This window comes from Carassius auratus, chromosome 32, assembly GCF_003368295.1.
Source record: "Carassius auratus strain Wakin chromosome 32, ASM336829v1, whole genome shotgun sequence".
NCBI lineage: Eukaryota > Metazoa > Chordata > Actinopteri > Cypriniformes > Cyprinidae > Carassius > Carassius auratus.
In genome coordinates, this window is record NC_039274.1 from 29,900,240 (window position 1) to 29,918,902 (window position 18,663).

Here is an 18,663-nt window from a genome sequence, read left to right on the forward strand (position 1 = left end):
TACTGTCACTGTGCAGCACAGGGTTTATATGTTACAAGGGCTGATTTTTGAGAACATTAATAAAATAATAGCTTATCAAAGATTTAAAATGGAGTTAAAAGGAGTTTCTTCTGGGTGAGTGCTTGGCAAGCATTGTGTAATGTCGGCTGGTGTTTGTCTGTAACATGAATTGTGTAATGTGTAGGTCACTCTGAAAGCATCTGCTGAGCTTTCTGATAATACACGTTGTGATGCATATAAAGGATAAAACCTGATGTATGGCTTTCACTTTGTTTTTTAGAATAACTACAAATTAAAATCGACAAAAACATTCACTTCCTTTTTTAACGCTTTTGAATTCATTATATGTCTTGTTTGTTTAAAGGTTGTTTTCATTTTTTTTTCTCTCTTTTTTTCTTTTTTTTTTGTTTGTTAGTTTGTTTATTGCTAAACAGTACAATATACAGTTAGGTAAACACACACACAAATATCTCTAACACTAAGTTTTGATTAACAATTTGGAAAGTAAAACAATTATTCTAATACATCAATTCAAAACATCACTATGCGAATAACATCTAAGCTATGCTATTTAGATACATTTCGTTCATCCTGATACTGCATCGCAACTACAGCAAGTGGCTTTAACCTCACCAGTCCTTTTACAAATTCATTTGATCAACAAAATATTAGTCACAGGTCTCATAAAATGCTGTTTGTTACCTGCCATATTTTCATTCTTGCAAAAGAATTACTGCATTACATACAGTATGTTGCCATTAATTATAAAGTTCATTATGCTTAAGGTGTTACAATGATAATGACAAACAACATAGTTAACACTAGTTAAAATGTTTAAAAGATTAAATGATTATGCACAAGGTAAAGTAATACAAAACACAACAAAAGGTTGACATTAACCAAGAAACTCAGAGACCAAGAGACTGCAGTGACTGTTTTCCATCACATATTGCAGTCATAAAAACTGAGCTGTTTTTAAGCTCCAAAAATGTCAAGGGTTTCAATGAATGTTATACAGAATTTCAACATTTTAGGTTATGTCAAAGACTGTGTCTTGAACTTATGGTTTGGGCTTTTTTTAAATGGCAGAATGAAAACAGTTGTGTTTCCATGGGGTTCACACCTGGATTTCTACTGCATTCAGTGTGATCTTTGAGAAACTATAAATAGAATTATTCGTCACACTTGACAGCAGAGACAAAGCTCTGACTTTAGATGTTATCTAGATGTTGTTACATCAATTATTTACATATTGTTTGTTACAGTAAAAAAAAAAAGAAAAAAAAATTGCAACAGCACACAGACCTCATGGCCAGTGGCATATCCATTACTTAAATAAGATAAGGTTACTTCATACCATATGACTAGTCACACTTTAAACTGATTCTGGATCATCCAAGCATCTCCTATACTAACATTCATTGGTACATAACATTTAGTAAAGGCAAATTTAATCTTAAATTGAATTAATTAAATTCATAGAATAGGGAATTTAATGAATTTTGCTAATAATTTCTGAAAATGAGTGTACTGGCCAGGATTTGTATTCAATTTAACAATGTACTCAATAAATAAATAAATAAAAAGAAAAACTATAAAAAAAGAGGTAAAATTAAAATTAAATAAAAAAAAAAAAGAAAAAACACAAAATAGCAATACTAGCATATAATTACCTTTTTAGTTAAACCACTGGTTACACATAATGAATGTTGCTGTAATGTTGATTTTAAGAAGTGACAGTTTCTGGTTTTCGAAACATTTCTAAATATATATTTTATATTTAAATATTCAAGCCAAGTTATTTTTTAAAACATACAAAGAAGTAGGTATATAGAGATGCACACAATTCCAACAAAATACCGCAAGCAAATAGAGGAAACAAAATTATCAGTGATCAGACTTTTAAATCCCCTTTATACAATAAATTAAGTATAGCCGAAAGTCTCTAAAAATGTGTATCATGGCAAAAAAAAAAAAGTTTACTCCTATTTTCAAATACCCTGTCTAGACTTAATTTGTCAATTATCACCAATTCCAATTTAACAGGTTTTGAATGTTTAGATATTGGTACAGGGTCTTTGTGCTCAATGTAAATCTAATCGCATGCTCATTGTAAAGCCTTTCCTCACCCACTCACACAACATGCACATTTCAAAAACCTCTCATGAATTATAAGGTTTTTTAAAAAATTACTGTATTAAAATAGTTCTGCATCTCTCACAATCTTTGAAAAAAATAATTAACAGACAAAGGTAACAACATATTAAAACATTTTCCATTAGTTGTCACATAACTGCTTGAGAATAAGCAGCCATATCGGGTAATAATAATAAAAAGAAATCTTAAAAAAAGGAAAATTTATCATATAATCAAAATGCCTTTATAGCATTGAAACTGTATTCACCCTCTTGATTGACAGTTGGCCATGAGTTCTTTTGTTTTTGTTTTTTAGAAATCTCATTTCTAAGCAATAGTTTCCCATCATAGTTTTTTTTTTAAATATATATTCTGCACAAACACACAAAACATGACACCCACTTTGTATCTAGGGCTAATGGGAAGACTTGAGTCAAAAACTCAACAGCCACTGCTGCATCAAGAGAATGGATGACATGGACATTCAAACCACTACCTTCTTGAGGTCTGTAGAAAACATGGTCCCTGCTTTGCTGACAGTGGTAGATATGTCCATCAGCGGTTTCAGAAAGGTACAGCATGGGTTTTTCAGACAATGGTCACTAAGCAGGAACTTCATTTACGTCTATAAAGTCAAGAGCACACCACTAAAAATACCCTTGAATTTAAAACATTACGCAGATAGGCCCATGCTCCTATTCTGATTACAAAAAAATATATCTAGCATGATCCACTGAATGACCATGACTGTTACAGCAACCCACATTGATGTTTTATGAAGATCCCAACTGTGCTTTGGAATATCTACATATCTACAGTATAAAGTGCAGCACATCAGAACAGCTAGATGAATGGTTAATCCAATCAGATTTGAATGATTCTGACATGGCATGAGATAAAATACAATTTGCATTAGGATGTAGTTGCATTTTACCTCCAAATACTGCATTAGATTTGTAGATTAAATGTAACAAAATAGCTTAGTGCAACACGGGCGAAAACACCCGTGTGATTTAGCCATTTCAGAAGCATTTGTGTACAGACACAGTAGGCCTATATGTTTTTTCTACGGAAAACAACGAAGGGAGAAGCAGAGTTGGAGCTCTGATAGTGCAAGTTCTATAAAAAAAAAACTGATATCACCTGGATAAGGGTTTCAGTTAAGTTTTAAGGTTGAAATAGTGACTTGGAATAAAAATATATATATCTATCTCCCTGGTGGTTTTCCCCTCGTTCACAAAACATACAATACACAGCTGATTCTAATGCACATAAAACCCTTTATGAACATTACAAAGCAGTCATGACAATGAAAAACAACAAAGATGCCATCGTGAAATAACATAAAAATCAGGAATAGGTACTGAGCAGTGTGGCAAAGGACAGTGCATTCATATGACAAGGCTGGAACCCAGCCTTCTTATTTTAACCCTTCCTGCTCACTATTTCCACGTGTCAAGCTGACGGGGATCAGATGGAAGGTAAAGGGAATCTGGGGTGAACCCTTGTTCTACGCAAGATGACACTCTCGAGATCCAGTTTCACTTACTCAGAGCTCTGAAACTTTAACTAGCCCAAAGTCACACAGGATAACAAGTGTCTGAATATATTTGCTTTCATGTGACTTAGCACTCAAGGTATTACTTTACTGCTGAGTCTGATAAACCAGAGTATAGGAAATACAGATATCCTGGTCTAGGTTGGTCTACGTATGTTGTCCTCCTAAACACTGGGCAGCCGCTAGTTACTAAAACAAGGCCTCTCTTCCTAAAGACGCTTTCCCTTTTTTTGTCACTTACAGTGCTCTAAATCATTCCAAGTCTAACTGTTGTCATCTTTACAATACAAAATGAATGTTTACTCATTTTTAGAGCCGTAACTTGATCTGGATCACGTCCTCTCCTCGCCACCTATTCCTAAAATAGCCCTGGCTTCATCTCTCATCTCCTTCTGTTCCAGAAAAAGAAAGTGAAAATCCACCTCATAATTGAAAGAAATGGGTTTAAAGTTCAGCGAAACAAGGGGTAACATATCCTTTACATCTCTTCACCATCAGGTGGTCACATGCCTCTAATCTTTAGGACCTGTGTAAAATATAGAGTTACAACCTCCTGCACAATTCACTAATACTCAGCCATTAGACATCCAAAGTGTTAAAAGGTGGAGCTGAAATATTGAAACGTAGAAATATTCTTAAACGATTACTGGATTAGCAAATGTAGCCGCTAAATATAGAGGCCAGTGAGTGAATAAGACTTCAATCTAAATGCACTGCACTATGTACGACAGAAACACATAACATACACATTTAGAGTCTTTAATCCGTTCATGTCTGGATGACGAGTGCTTTAGACGGAGAAAAAGACAAATTAATAAAAGCATATCAGGGACGCTTCACTATTACTTACATCATTTGTAGCTTTTTTAAGGCCAACAGACACTTTTTTTATTTTGAGAAAACTGACTGATTTCCTCTGAAAGCACATGGCAGACATGAAGGATTTTGAGATTTCAGCCATGAAAGATTTTTTAACAAAGAGTCCCTTATCATAGAATCCCCGTCCCAAACAAACATATAAATGTATATATGTACACCTATACAAATGAGATAAACTGTCATTAGAATTAGAGTTAATGATCTGTAAAATGCCTTGAATTTCAGAATCAAAAAAAGACCATGTATAAATACTGACCGCATTACAAGTCCCACATGCATCTGTCCAAATGAAGGAGAGGAGGCCTCCTTTTCGCCGGATGTTGAGAGTTCATACAAGGGCACAAAATAACTCCACCAAATGAAGTCAAACCAGACACATAGTTAGTAAAAAGAATACAGTTCTTGGTTTAAGTTTAGCGGATACAGATTTAGATTCAAATCTGTACGACAAATTGTGAGTTCTTAAACTACACCTGGTACGGCGTTTCCTATTAAATTAATTGAACTTTTGTTTCCAGTGATCCTCCTAATTATTACCAAAATGTAACCATTTAAGAAATAAAGAATGATGCATTTGCTCGTGTGGACTGTGTCTCTCTCTCATTCTGACACAGTGCTTCAGGAAAAAAGCAACGTGAAATCTGGGTTTGGGGCAAAATAAATATGGTTATAAACATGTCTTTCTGTTCTTCTTTATTCATCTTGGTTGTCTTTCACTTTACTTTCTTCATTTCAGGCCATCAGAAGGAGATGTCCTTTATCTTCTGCATTATGTTGACTTCCTTCATTTTTTTCCACTGGCAGATCGTGTCCGTCTTTTAACTTCAAAATATCACTTCAAGAAATTCACAAACTCTTCATAGAGATGAGCAGTTGTCACTTGTTTTGCTAAGGTTTCCAATCGTCCTGATTCGTTTTACTGATTTCCATGGGTGGATCACACTAAGTCAGCTGAAGATTTAATTTAATGTAATTATTATAATTTTTTTTTATTGGAGCACCAGATTCAGAGGAATTTCCTTAAGATCATGTTTCTTATGAAATGTATATGATGTAACAAAATCACTACATAGTGATGTCTCAGTTAAATTCTAAACTAAATTATTTATAATGAACTATAACAACATTTAAACATTTAATTATATATACCGTATTTATCCCTAATTATATTTCCTTTTGTGTTTAAATGTGATCCTATCAAACAGTCAATTTATAAAAATTTTAAACAATTATACATGCCTGTTCCATTATTAGTTATTAATCATATCTAACTGTATGTACTTCAAGCAATATTCCAGTGTATTATCACAACTGCACTTCTACAGTTAGGTACAAATACTGATAGAACGTCATTTTAACAAACAGGTTCAAGTACTTAAAGCAAAAACTTGAGACTGTAATCTAAATGTATAAGCAAGTTCTTAGCCAGACATTTATCATTTTATACAGAGTTTAAAGCACTGCAAAGTACCTTTAGAGGAAGTACTACTAATTTTTCAAGGAGCATAGGTGACCTTGGAGCACAAAACCAGATTTTCTCATTATTTCGATTTGTTTTGCACCCTCAGATTCCAGATTTTCAAATAGTCGTATCTCGGCCAAATATTGTCCGATCTTAATAATAAACCATATATCAATGGAAATCTTATTTATTCAGCTTTCAGATGATGTATAAATCTCAATTTTGAAAAATTGACCCTTATGACTGGTTTTGTGGTCCTGGGTCACACATTAGAAAGTCTGAAATAAAATGTTTCCCTATGTGGAAATGTTTTGCATTTTCAGGATAATTAAAACTGCCTTTAAAGACAATTTTGGTCTCCATATTTTGGACAGCCTGTTATATAGTCCTAAAAATGTTGTTTTTCTGATTTTCCTCTAAATACCCTAGCAGCTACAGTGCCACATTCTGAAAAAGCAACAGACACTAAAGTGTGACCCCATTTTTTATCATAAAGTGCCCTAAAGTTTGTGCAGTTTTCTTTTCAACTCAGCATGAGTAAATATGCTTTCACTGTCAGTGATGCTGACAGAAATGAAAGGGCCTGGAACAATTTGGGTCCCTATTTTACAGAATCTGAAACTGCTTCCCTCTTTTCCAGTCCCTCTCCATTCAGCGCCACTATTTACAGTACTGCTTATGGAAATAAATGAAGTAACCTAAACAAGCGTCTACTGCTTTTATTCTAGTTTGTTCACTTGCATGCCTTTTTTAAATTAATTGTTGTTAAAATAAATTAAAACCTATGAGAGCAATTTCATTAAGCGGAATAGAACTGAAGTTTTTTTTGTCCCTTTATAGTAGACATATTAGGTGTTTTTTTGTTTCTTTTAGTTGCTATATTTGACGGAGATATTAAAGTTCCTTAAGTTTATGTAGGTTTGGTGTCTAATTTTAAGGTAAGGTGTTTCTGATGCTCCTCGACTAAACGACATCAGACTCCACAACACACTGCTCTGTGTACTCCTTCACCAGCTCCACTTTAAGGGTTTCCCTAAAGAAATCAGCCATAGGCTTCCACAGCGCAGGCTCCAGGAACACCTGACACATGACGTAACCCTTCAGAGTGCCAGTGTGGCACCTCAGGTGGCACAACAGCTGTTGTATGGCCAGTGTCAGGTCTTTACCAAACATATCGATGTTGAGGTAGTACCAGTCATCACCAATTGGCACATGGAATGGGAAGGTGCACAAGCTGGCCATGGTTGGGCGCCGGGAATCATCAACCATCCAATCAATATCCTTCTTCAGCAGGATGGCCATGTTGCTAGGCAGAGGCTTGAAAGGCTGCCAATCTTGAACGATGGTGGCATTGGGAAGGACACGCTTCATTAGAACATCGCTTAGGAAGAGCTGATGCACCTCTGCTGGCTCCAAACGGATCGGGATGTTTGTGGTGGACAGACCCTCCCCCGCTACAGTGATATTAGGCCCAAGATCAGCAAGGCGTAATTTTAGGTCTTCAGCACGGAAGCGCACCAGGAGGATTCCCTTCATATTTTAATTAGGTGGCAGAATGAAGACAATGTGGCTTTAGCTGTTTTAGTTCAAGATCTGAACCAAATGTTAACACTTTATTGTAAACGGTTCTTACCTGTTTGGTTATGAGCCGGTACTTCTGGAAGTCTTTTGGCCCCAGCTGGTCATCTCTTGTCAGCCTGCTGACTTTAACGTCAGGGTACTTGGACTTAACCAGTTGAGAGCAAAACCGAAGAAGTACCCCTGCAACACCTTTCCCCCTCTCCTGAGGGGCAACACGAAGCCCTTCCACCAGCATGGTCTCCCCATCATCAATAACACACACCGACTCCAGTGCAATCTGCAAAATGTAGTTGCATAAAAAGTTAGTTATTTCTACGATAGAGGAGAGAGAGTTTCATAGTGCTCTTTTGTTATTTCTGTCGGTTTAATTTTGGGCTGCACAATTAATCAAAATAATAATGAAATCATAATATGGCTTAGTGACATAGTCTGATGCTCTGTGTGTTTCAGAGTGAAGTGTGGAATTGTGTTTGTTTACACCTATGCACGATCTGGTATTTTCAGTGTCTTGATTTTTTCAAGTTTAAGTCACTCACTACATCCATTTGCTAAACGTGCACCAGGTTCAACTTTTTACATTTGCATAATTTCCCATATGTTTGTGAACAGTACTTTTCAGCATTTTGGTAGTATTGAAATGATCAAACTAAACACAGAAACTTAAGTCTCTCTGCAGTTTTCAGCCAAAATGAAAGCTTGATGGTTCACCCTTGAAAGTAAAGAAATTAAGACAATAATATTAGTTGTGCATATAAATAAATACATATGAACAATCCTTTTTTTACAGTACAATTGTATTAGTACAAATATAATGTATGTATTTTTTATATCAATGTAAAAATTACTGTTATACATTTTCAAAAAACATTCTATATTTTTATTATAGGTATTATTATTTTAAAGTCCTAGTTCAACATCAGTGCAAAGCCATTTTCTTACTTTATTATTATTATTTTTTTGCCATTTGAAAGAGGTCTGAGTTGGTTTATGTAAAGAGTGTTCTCGAGACAGTGTGATGTCTTTGCTCTTTTGCATGATGTGGCCAGGATATTGTTCAAATATCCTGCATGTTCTTTACATGTTTTGCCCAAAATAAAGTCACATGATTTTCATTTCTTGTGAACTATTCTTTAAAGCAATGAGGATGGAACATGCACTGCAACAAGCTCCTTGTATCCACTTTCTTACCACTTTTCCTTGCTTGCGAGCCAAAACGACAGTGCGGTTGCTCTCCTGCAGCCAAGCTTGATAGCGGGAGGGAAGATAGTCCAGGCCGCCATAGATATCCTTACTCATAGCCATGATGTCATCAAAGTCCTCCTCCGTTGCCACTGTAAAATGGAGCCCGGTCTGAGGAGGGGCCTCAGGGAGCTGAGAGCAGGGGAGGCTGTTTTCAATCTTCATCCTCAGAGCTGCAGAAAAGTCAATCATGGAAAAAGATTTACAATGAGATTTCAACTTCTGTGATCTGTTACCAAAAAAGAACTTCCATGTGACACTTTACCTTCTACTTATGCACCCTTTGTAGACATTATTTTTGTTTTTTACTTTTAAAGGATCTCAGTATAGAACCTTACAAAACAAATAAGGATGCACGATATTATCGGAACGTTATCGGAATCGGTCGATAAAGGCTTAAAATGTAAACATCGCCATTGTCTGATTTTTTTTTTTACAATTATGAATATTAGATGTATACAGTAACTCACATGTGCTCAGAGTGTGCTAGTGATAAGATCCCATCAGCAGTGTGGTTAATCTTGAAGCAAACTTTCGCATGAATGGTGATTACATTCACTGTTTTTGGATTTCAGAATTTAATTTAGGAAAGAATGTACAGAATGACGCCTCTGATGTGACATGATATAGTGATTTAGTCACTAGCACGTGTAGCAGCAGCAGCAGCAGCAGCACCAGGAGCAGCGCCAGTCACCCCCAGGTCCTAATGCTCGTCTGATAAGGCCTTTTTTTCATGTAGGGTGGCACTGTAGGCCTAATTGTAATAAAATGAAGAGTTAAATAGACAAATGACATTAAGATATTTGTGTTTCTGAATAAAGCAAGCAATAATTGAGGTCATAAAATCACAAGTCTGTTTTGATTTTAAGTCAGAAGCACTAGCTTCCATGAATTAAAAAGAAATCATGACACATAAATAATTTTTATATATACAGACTTATATTTTTTATATTAAATATAACATTAATATGTAATATGAATTTTTCCAGTTCTTTTCCTTTAGACCAGCTATTAATATTAAATCTACAAATGATATTTTAAAGGGGACATACACACAATTTCTGCCAGTGGAGTACCTAGGGAGTAGTACTGCATCCTTCATATCGCCAAAGAGTCTTTAGTTGTAAACCAAAAACGACAAAAACCAAACCAAAAACAGTCGAGCTCCTGGAGACGTGCCGTGGGCGGAGCTAAAGATTCAAGAGCAGGCAAAGCTTTTGCTTAGAGGCTGTCTGCAAGCTGTGACATCGACATAAGTAAAACAGGAACAAAAAATGGATCGACTTAGATTGAATTGAATTTGTTTATAAAACATTCATCACCAAAATGCAGAGAGCAAACAAACATACAATTCATTTGCTGCCCTAGAGAAACAAAGTGTATCCACTGTTACTTTAATGCTGGGTTCTTTGGAAAGCTAAACAAGGTTATCTTTCACTCATAACCAAAAACACACTTCTTTGGTGACATTGTTGATTTTTTGGTAGTAGTGTAATGTGCAACGCTGCCAATGACTTCTGTAACCCCAGTGAAGCACGTTGATGTGCACGCTCTTGCTTTCACTTTGATTGCTGTGCATGTGCTCTTCCGGGAGAATTGCCCATACAGGGAATTCCACCTTTTATGGCGTCATACAGGGCCATGCTCGGAAAATCTTTTCCGAAACCCTGAAGGAGTGTATTTGGCACAGAAATACTCTATTTTACATCCAACTTGTTTTTGCAACTTTGGGCGAATAAAAAAAATTAATTTGTTTATCATTTCAGCAAAGGAGAGACTTGGTATTGTTTCTAAATAAAAGGAAATATATATCAGAATCGGTTATCTGCCAAAATGATATTAAAAATATAGGCAAAATCTAATATCATGCATCCCTAAATCAAATCATGTGAGGGTTGTCATCAGCTCAGTACAGTGTTTATTTTCCTGTGCCAACACGCCAGCAGGTTGGCATCAATAGCGGCGACTTGTAACTGTGCCCAAATGCCACCTTCTATTGCCACTGCCCACCTTCTATTGCCAGAACCCTTAATCCTTTTTTTAATTCTCACTGAGCAGCACTGCCCTGGTTCCCAGGGGAAAATAATATTTTTTTGAAAGGACTTGGTGTGAGACTTCCAGGGGAAGGTGAAGCGGATGGGTAGGCAGATGTGTGCAGGCACGCATATATGGTTAGTGAGTATTGGAGAATTAAAAGGCTGAAAATCTGTGCAGTGGGAGTAACACTGTGAACAAGTCACAGAGCAAACATTGTTTGCACCCCCTTGGGCACTTACCGGTTGAGAAAGCCCTGGTAATTTTCCATTGATACACTTCTGTAATGGGAAAACCCTCAATGTCCGAATGCTTATTTGAGTTTGGCAAACATGTATCGGGTAGGACTTTGTGAGGCTGTGAAACAACCATTCATTCATGGTTAATTTGCCAATTGCTATGCAATATTTGATTTCCAAATTTCCATGTGACTGTCTTTCATTTGTCCTTCAATTGGTAATGGAATAGTTTGCTTATATTGAACAGATGTCTGATATTTCCATTGGCTGAATCAATTTCTTCTCCTTCCCCTAACCTAACTCATGTCCTGTCTTTATCTGGGTAACCCTTATTAACCCCTAATTAATTTAGCTCTCAAAATACGAGAATGAAATATCAAAGCACCAATTAGCAAATTCCATCAGGTTAGCGCAATCTGTGAGACTGGATAACAGTCTCTTAATGAGGTCCAAATAATCTTTTTTTTTAATTATTATTATTTATTTAAATTCTTTTAAGATGTCTGAAAATATCCTTAAATCTTATATAACTTCTCTTTGGTCGTTTGCACCGATGTGTTAATTAGCATTTGTGAACATGCCGATATTGTGTATGACATCTTCAAATGAGATGTGTTATATAAATGCATAAAGTCCTTCTTCACTGTTATTTCACAGTGCTTATCATTTCTCCATGAGACTGACTTTAATGTTGCCTCAGGCAGAGTTATTACAATTACTTCACACTGAAGGAGAGGATGAAAGTGTATAATATCAAAAGGCAAAAAGGTGCTTTAAAGATATTTGGGGTAACAAAGGAACAAATGGTGCTTTTCCACTGTGTGGTATGGCCTGGTATGGTTTGCATTTTCACTGCAGTTTATTATAGCCTTAGAGTGGGCGGGATTATTCACATGTCGTTAAAAGGTCCTTTTGCATCACGGGAACCAAAACTATTTGTGGAACTACCTTTTGGGGTTTTCGCACTGCCGGAATTGGATGCAATTTTAGTACCGGACTGCCTTTTTCGAGAACCAAATTAAATCCTACTCCAGAGCAGGTTCTAACCAGTACAACTGGTACTACCCCGTGAGGTAAGTAGACATTGATTGGCCAGACTCCGAAAATGCCCTCACCTGACATGATTTAAAATGCAAAGTAAACATACTGTATACATTGTGCCAACTTATTTCGCAAGTGTGATGAACAGCGATAGATGGACAGACGCTGAAGTAGCAAATGTAGCACTGCCAGTTGTTGTTGGAGATTCTTAGTCCTCCTTTCCATTCTTACAATCGCTTTACGTATACATCGACATTCCATGTCCATTACTGTGAAACCCGCAAGTCACAACAAAAACACAGCTCTGATCACAGCATCCTCCATCCTTTTGTTGTTAAAGTTGTTCTTCTTTTTTTCCGTTGTTGAACACCGTGAACAAATTACGTCACTGTTGACTGGCTGCAACCCTTTAAATGGTACTGGGAAATAGTTTGTGCAAAACCATACTTTAGTAATGGACATTTAGTTCTGGAACTAACGCGGTGCGAAGGGCCCTTATAGTTGCGCTGCCATTACTGCCACAACTCCTAAAAAAAACTTGTTCATTCTACATCGTCCCATCAAGCTCTCGCTGGATCTGCTCCTCTGATATTAAGGAGAGGAACATCTATACTTCCATGACAGACAACAACAACAAAAAAAGGTGTGTTCATTCAAAACAGTTGTGTCCGATTCTTTGCTGGCTTCGGTTCTTTTGAGTTTGTGTCGCAAGTTCAGTGACGCAGATAGTAATGATTCTCTTCTGCCAATCTGTGATCAGCAGAGTTTACACGTCAAGTTTTGTTGATGTTAATGGTACGGTTCACTTTGAACCTCAACCGAGGTGGCACTTAAAAAAGTACCAGGTACTGTGCCCAGTGGAACACCCACAAAAGAGAAGTGTTTCGAGCCATACTGTGTCATACCATGCAGTGGGAAAGCGCCAAAAGTGTGAAGTCAAGAAATCGAGGACCGAAAGGGTACTTTAGTGTCTGCGATTAAAGGGGCAGGGGCTCGAACCCCAACTTGTGCACGCCACTGATTCAGACATTATATCAATTCATGCATTCCATGGGAACCATGACGTTGGTGTTGCCAACACTGCTACCACTGTACGAAACAACTCCCATGCCCCAGTTCTGTTGTTATAGATCTTGTCTGGTTAAAGTCAAAAGGTTTTAGGTTCAGTCATTGCAAAGAGTGATCTGTGGACTGTAGCCAAGCACAGCTGTAAGCATAGACAACTTAATGTGCTCCTACAACCTTTAACAAAGACAATGATTTGATGGTGTAGTGTCTGACCTGACTAGAAATTTGGTACTACTAAATGCTGGGCTTCTATTGAGAGAAAAGAGACAGTCTGTTTGAGCTTGCAATCATAGTACACTTATTTTCACTTCATGCTGTATTTTACTGTATGTTCAATGACCTATGACAGTTTTAACAATTCAGGCAAAATGTTAATAATGGGGAAAAAATGTTTGCAATAGGCTGTTTGCATCTCAATAGTATATATATATATATATATATATATATATATATATACTATTGAGATCATCTGAGCATCAAACATAATGTAAACGAAAAAAAACATCATAGAAAACAACACTGGATAGGATAAACTATGAATAAAGTTTGCGTCATTTAAAATGGCAATTAATACATTTTATCAACCTATCGCTTTAGCATTTAAAATTGCTGTTTCTTTCTATGTCCTCTCCCCTTTTGTCTCTCTGTCTCAGTCTATCTTTATCTAGAGGACAATAAATTGCATTGCAGTAAGTCACCCCCCCACCCCCATCTATTTGTTTATATAAATTCATTAGACCAGGTTATGGGAGCTCAGAGGACAACCTTGAAAAATAACGACTTTTTCATAATATTAACATTTTATATGCCTTTGATCAAATTCAGCTAGAAAGATGTTTAATATATAGATTAGAAAGTAACCAATACATAACTGTTAAATATGAATCCACCTATGCATGATGTACTAGAAAATTCAGAATTTTCACTTAGCCCATTTTGATACAATGCCAGTTCATAGTTCATCTGGTTCACAGAACCTCAAAAACAATAGCCCACATGACTTTGATTTGATTTCCATCCTGCATATTTGAACTGACGCATTACATGCACTTTATAAGACACATTAAAACCAACTGCATTTTGGCATCAGTGACTGCCAACCTGGTGCAACATGCCAAGGTTAGTGTAAGAGATAACCTCACACAAAACTATCACATGACACAAGGCATATGAACTATTTTTATAGAACAGTTTTGTCCTTTTTTGGAGTATGACACCCACGGTCAGCCATGAATGAATGGAAAGATTATTGCATTCCATAGAAAAAATCAATAAATAAACAAATAAATATATATATATATATATATATATATATATATAACAAGTGCATGTTTGAAACATTGTTCTTGATAGATAAAAAATGTGTTCAGTCAAATTCAGACCATCTGCACTACATACCTCACTTCTACACATACTAGAAATGCATGGATGTGTGTGTATGCAATGAACTTAAATGTGCTCGCAGTATGTGGAGCAACATCAAAAAACAAAAGTAGCACCAAAAAATGGGCCAAACATGACACTGGCACATGCCTCGCACCACTGCTGCAGCTTGTCTGCACACCATGTCCATTAAATTAATAATAGGGCATGCTGTATGTCTCTTCTACTTCTCGGGGTTATGTCATGTACACTGGAGGTATGGTGCGTCAGCACAGGCATTCACGTGCCAGTGGAAAATAACAATGATATGGGCCTGTTAGATGTAGATGCAGAGTCAGATGTAGCATATATTATTGACCCTGGAACATCATTTTAATCCAAAAATGTAGTCTTGACCAAATCCCTACATATAAACCTAACCTTAATTATTAGTTTCCCTAAAATCAGAGGAATGACACTGATGTCCAAACATTGATTGTAAGCCTAAGCCTGGGTGATAAAACTGTAATGATATTTATCGACGGTACACCTTCTTAGATAACGATATAAAAAATGTTTGATATAGTGCAAAATATAGTCACATGTTATGAATGACGCAGACAGCACACACAAACACGAACACATGAACACGTGTGCTGTGCCTGTCTGTGATAAGGACATTGTGAATAAAGAATTACGGAGCCCACACATGGCATGCAGGAAAAAATGTATGCTAAATCATTCCCTCGATTTGTAAAGTGTCCTCATGATTTACTAATTCATTGCCTCGATTTGCTTAATCGTGTACACGATTTATAAATCGAGAGAATTAATTAGAAAATTGTGCAGATGACATTGTGCACAACATTACTACAATAGGCTACATCTGCAGTTCCCAATTCCAGTCCATGTTCTGAAGTGAAGTAAACCCCTGCTCAGGGAGTAGAGAGCAATGAACACGGTGTAGGGATCATATCAATTGGAACACATTCATGTTAATTCATGTATCTCACTTCTAACGAGTCTTCATCTGAATCATGTTAACTAAGCGAGACATGCAAAATATGTGCGCAAGAACTGGATTTGGGAACTGCTGGGCAACATCATCACCAGCAAGAATACTTTAATACTTTTCACAGCGGAATTTGCAAGTGCAAAGACAGAACGCCTCCCCAGAGAGAAAACAGAACTGCTTGTGTGCGAGCAAATAGGTAGCTTAATTCTGAAACATGCGATGACTATCCATTATGACATGTAGGCAGTTTTATATTTATGCAGCAAACACAATACAATTATTTTATATTGTAATTGTTTAATTTTTAATATTTGGGGCTGCTTGTGTGCTGCTGTGCGTCCCTGTGTGTGTAATAAGTGCATAGTGCATAGCATAGTGGACCCGCTACAAGCTCTTGACCAGGTTTGAGTTGGTCTATATCGCAGTTTATTTGCAGTTCTTCAAAATAGCAAGGCGCCAGATGTGCGGAGATGCTTTTGCTATTTAAACATCGTGGCGCAGGACGAGAAAATTAGAAATGTGTCGGGCTGAAACTAGCAAAAACACTTGCACCGCATTGTGCCAGATGTATGAGAGGGCCCTAGAAATGAGATTTTTAAATTAGTTTATAAAGGTTAATAAAAAAATACAGTGGTTTAATTAAAATAATAATAAGAATATATTGGTCGTTTAAAAAAAAGTTGTCAAAAATGTCAATAATTATCGATAACTAATAATATGAAACATTATATCATTGATACATTTTTTTTTAGCTATATCGCCCAGCCCTAAACCTGAACTTCATAAACATTCCTGCAAATATATGTTCCTGGAACCATCCTGTTGTTCCAGGGTTGTTCCAAGAGCATGTCGTAACTCCTCGATTAAAAAAAAGGCTCTGCGCGACTTCACACTGACACGAACGAACAGAACTGGAACAGATAGCACACTGCATCAGTTAATCAAAAATCACGCATCGGCCTACCTAAGACCGAAATCTATACGCCACGGATTGTACAAAGTCAGCCATTAACATTTCTATAAATATAATATTAATAAAACAGATTTATAATGATATCTTTCACATTCAGCATCTTTAAAGTCAAAGCTGCAGGGTGTTCTCAGCATCACTGCAATACGACCCCGATTCGCCCCGCCCCCACTCACTCGAAATACAAAATTAAAGCATTAATCTAACACAAAGCCCAGCTAACAAATCTTACTCTAAGGGTGCTATACATACTGTATATACATCAATATAATTTTTCGTTCGAGTTTAAAATAAATCACCAGTAAATTTTAATATTGATTTTTTTTATTGGCATTGTTCATAACGTTTTGACACGTCTAGCAGGGAGGCAGTAGACAGAATTGCATATGCTCTATTTACAAAAGTTACATTATTACTATTGGATTACGCGCTAAATGTTTCATTCCACAAATGTAACACAACCGGCATCCGGTATAAATTGAAAAACGTCGCACGCACAGAGACCAAATGCAAATAGGGTACTCGAGATGAATGCCAACATGTAACAAAACCTATAATGGGGGTCTCTGGCAAATTCTTTGCATTTCATTCTTTGCCTTGTCGTCTCTGAGAGGTATTAATTTGGACCGTGGAAAACGATCGTGAGACGCGAAAAAGGGTGAGAAGGACACGGCAAATGCGCGATGGTTATGATAATCTGAAGACGTGAAAATCCAAAGATTGTTCCAAGGCGTCGAGCCTTTGCCATACATGGACTATACGAGCAAAATCCTTTCTAGCGGACACAGTAGACCATTTCACTCACCTCTGCGTCGCGCGATGGATTTGTGAAGAAGGATACAGACGTCAGATTGACAGATGCTGAATAGATGTAGGCTTTTACTGCACTGCGGTTAGATTAAAAGTAGAATATTTGGATAATGCCGGTTCAGATTTAGAATGTATGAAGTATGAGGTCACTGTGAAGCCCCTCCCAGAATTCCCAACCCCATTCCCATCCCCCCAGTAGGGAACAGAAAGGTATGCCAACCCCCTAAACCATCACCCAATCATGATCGATCTCTCTCTCCTCTCTCTCTGCCTGCCTCTCTCTCCCTCTCCATTTCTCCTTTTCTCCTTCAGTCCCAGTGCGTCCAAACTCTGTTGTGTTGACTCATTGCACACTTTGCTTTCCTTGGTTTTTGCAACTTAAATATATACTACATAAAATGCTGAATTTGAGTAAATTTGCTTTGCAGTATTGCTTATACAAAAGAAAAGGTACACAGGTGCTTGCACAAGTATCAAAATTGGTGACCTTTTCCAGGCCAAAGACCCATTGACAGAGCATAATATACATAGCCTATGGAATATTAATGTTGCATTTTAAGCTTGGCATATAGTGGCATGCATATAGTACCATTTTAATATACTTGCAAAATATACAAATTCTTATTGTATGTAGTTGCAGTATGTATTAATGTGTATTTAAGATATACTGAAATAGAATAGACTTTTAGAATAGAATTTAAAGTATTATACTTGTAAATTACTTTTTAAAAATTTTGGATTAAAAGAATTTAAAGGAGGGGAAAATAAAACATTTAGTTGAACTTTTGCTGGATTGTTGCAATTGTTGAAAATAGAGTCACCCAAGCTGAATCCCACCTGTCATGAAAATACTTCTCTTTTAAAAAAAAAAAAATTCTGTGTAAACTCTAAAAATAGTTATTATTATAAAATATTGTTTAGTGTAAAACATGCTGAAGATTAGCCGATAGGCTGTCAATTCACTAAATGATAAGATGTTTCCTCTAGAGAGCTGTTTATTCAGAGTAGTGAAGACTGTCCTCCATTGACATCCATAAAAAAATAAAATAAAAAAAAACCTTCTTCTGGTCTTCTTTGCCACGTACTGGCAAACTGGAAGTGTTAGCATGAGCCATTATGCTTTTTGGCTAAAGATTGCAAGTTTGCCTTGTAGTGGCTTCGGCTAAACTCTGAAGGGCTGTGTCCCTCCAGGAAATTAGTTTGCCTTAAACTTTGGTTGCTGGACAAAATACCAGTCCATAATAACAATTCCTCCATTGAAAAAAAAAA

General features: G+C 36.6%; 1 protein-coding gene across 2 annotated transcripts; it reads right to left on the bottom strand.

The window, feature by feature from the left end:
• Positions 1 to 374: 374 nt before the first annotated feature.
• Positions 375 to 17,571, bottom strand: LOC113052064 (histidine N-acetyltransferase-like). 2 transcript variants are annotated; one of them, XM_026216346.1, is made up of 5 exons: positions 17,390 to 17,571; positions 9,326 to 9,609; positions 8,805 to 9,028; positions 7,669 to 7,893; positions 375 to 7,565 (listed from the first exon to the last, which is right to left on the bottom strand). In XM_026216346.1, exons 3-5 carry the CDS (start codon positions 9,018 to 9,020, stop codon positions 6,999 to 7,001), a joined length of 1,008 nt encoding a protein of 335 aa, XP_026072131.1. In that variant the 5' UTR covers positions 9,021 to 9,028; positions 9,326 to 9,609; positions 17,390 to 17,571; the 3' UTR covers positions 375 to 6,998. The 2 variants fall into 2 exon arrangements, with proteins under 2 accessions (XP_026072131.1, XP_026072130.1); XM_026216345.1 differs by lacking the exon at positions 9,326 to 9,609 and having other exon boundaries at positions 17,390 to 17,570.
• Positions 17,572 to 18,663: the final 1,092 nt, after the last annotated feature.

Coding starts and splice junctions, on each gene's coding strand:
- LOC113052064 (XM_026216346.1), bottom strand. CDS start 9,020: ATGAAGATTGAAAACAGCCTCCCCTGCTCTCAGCTCCCTGAGGCCCCT. Junction 7,894..8,804: donor CTCGCAAGCAAGGAAAAGTG/GTAAGAAAGTGG, acceptor TACATTTTGCAG/ATTGCACTGGAGTCGGTGTG. Junction 7,566..7,668: donor ACCGGCTCATAACCAAACAG/GTAAGAACCGTT, acceptor TAAAATATGAAG/GGAATCCTCCTGGTGCGCTT.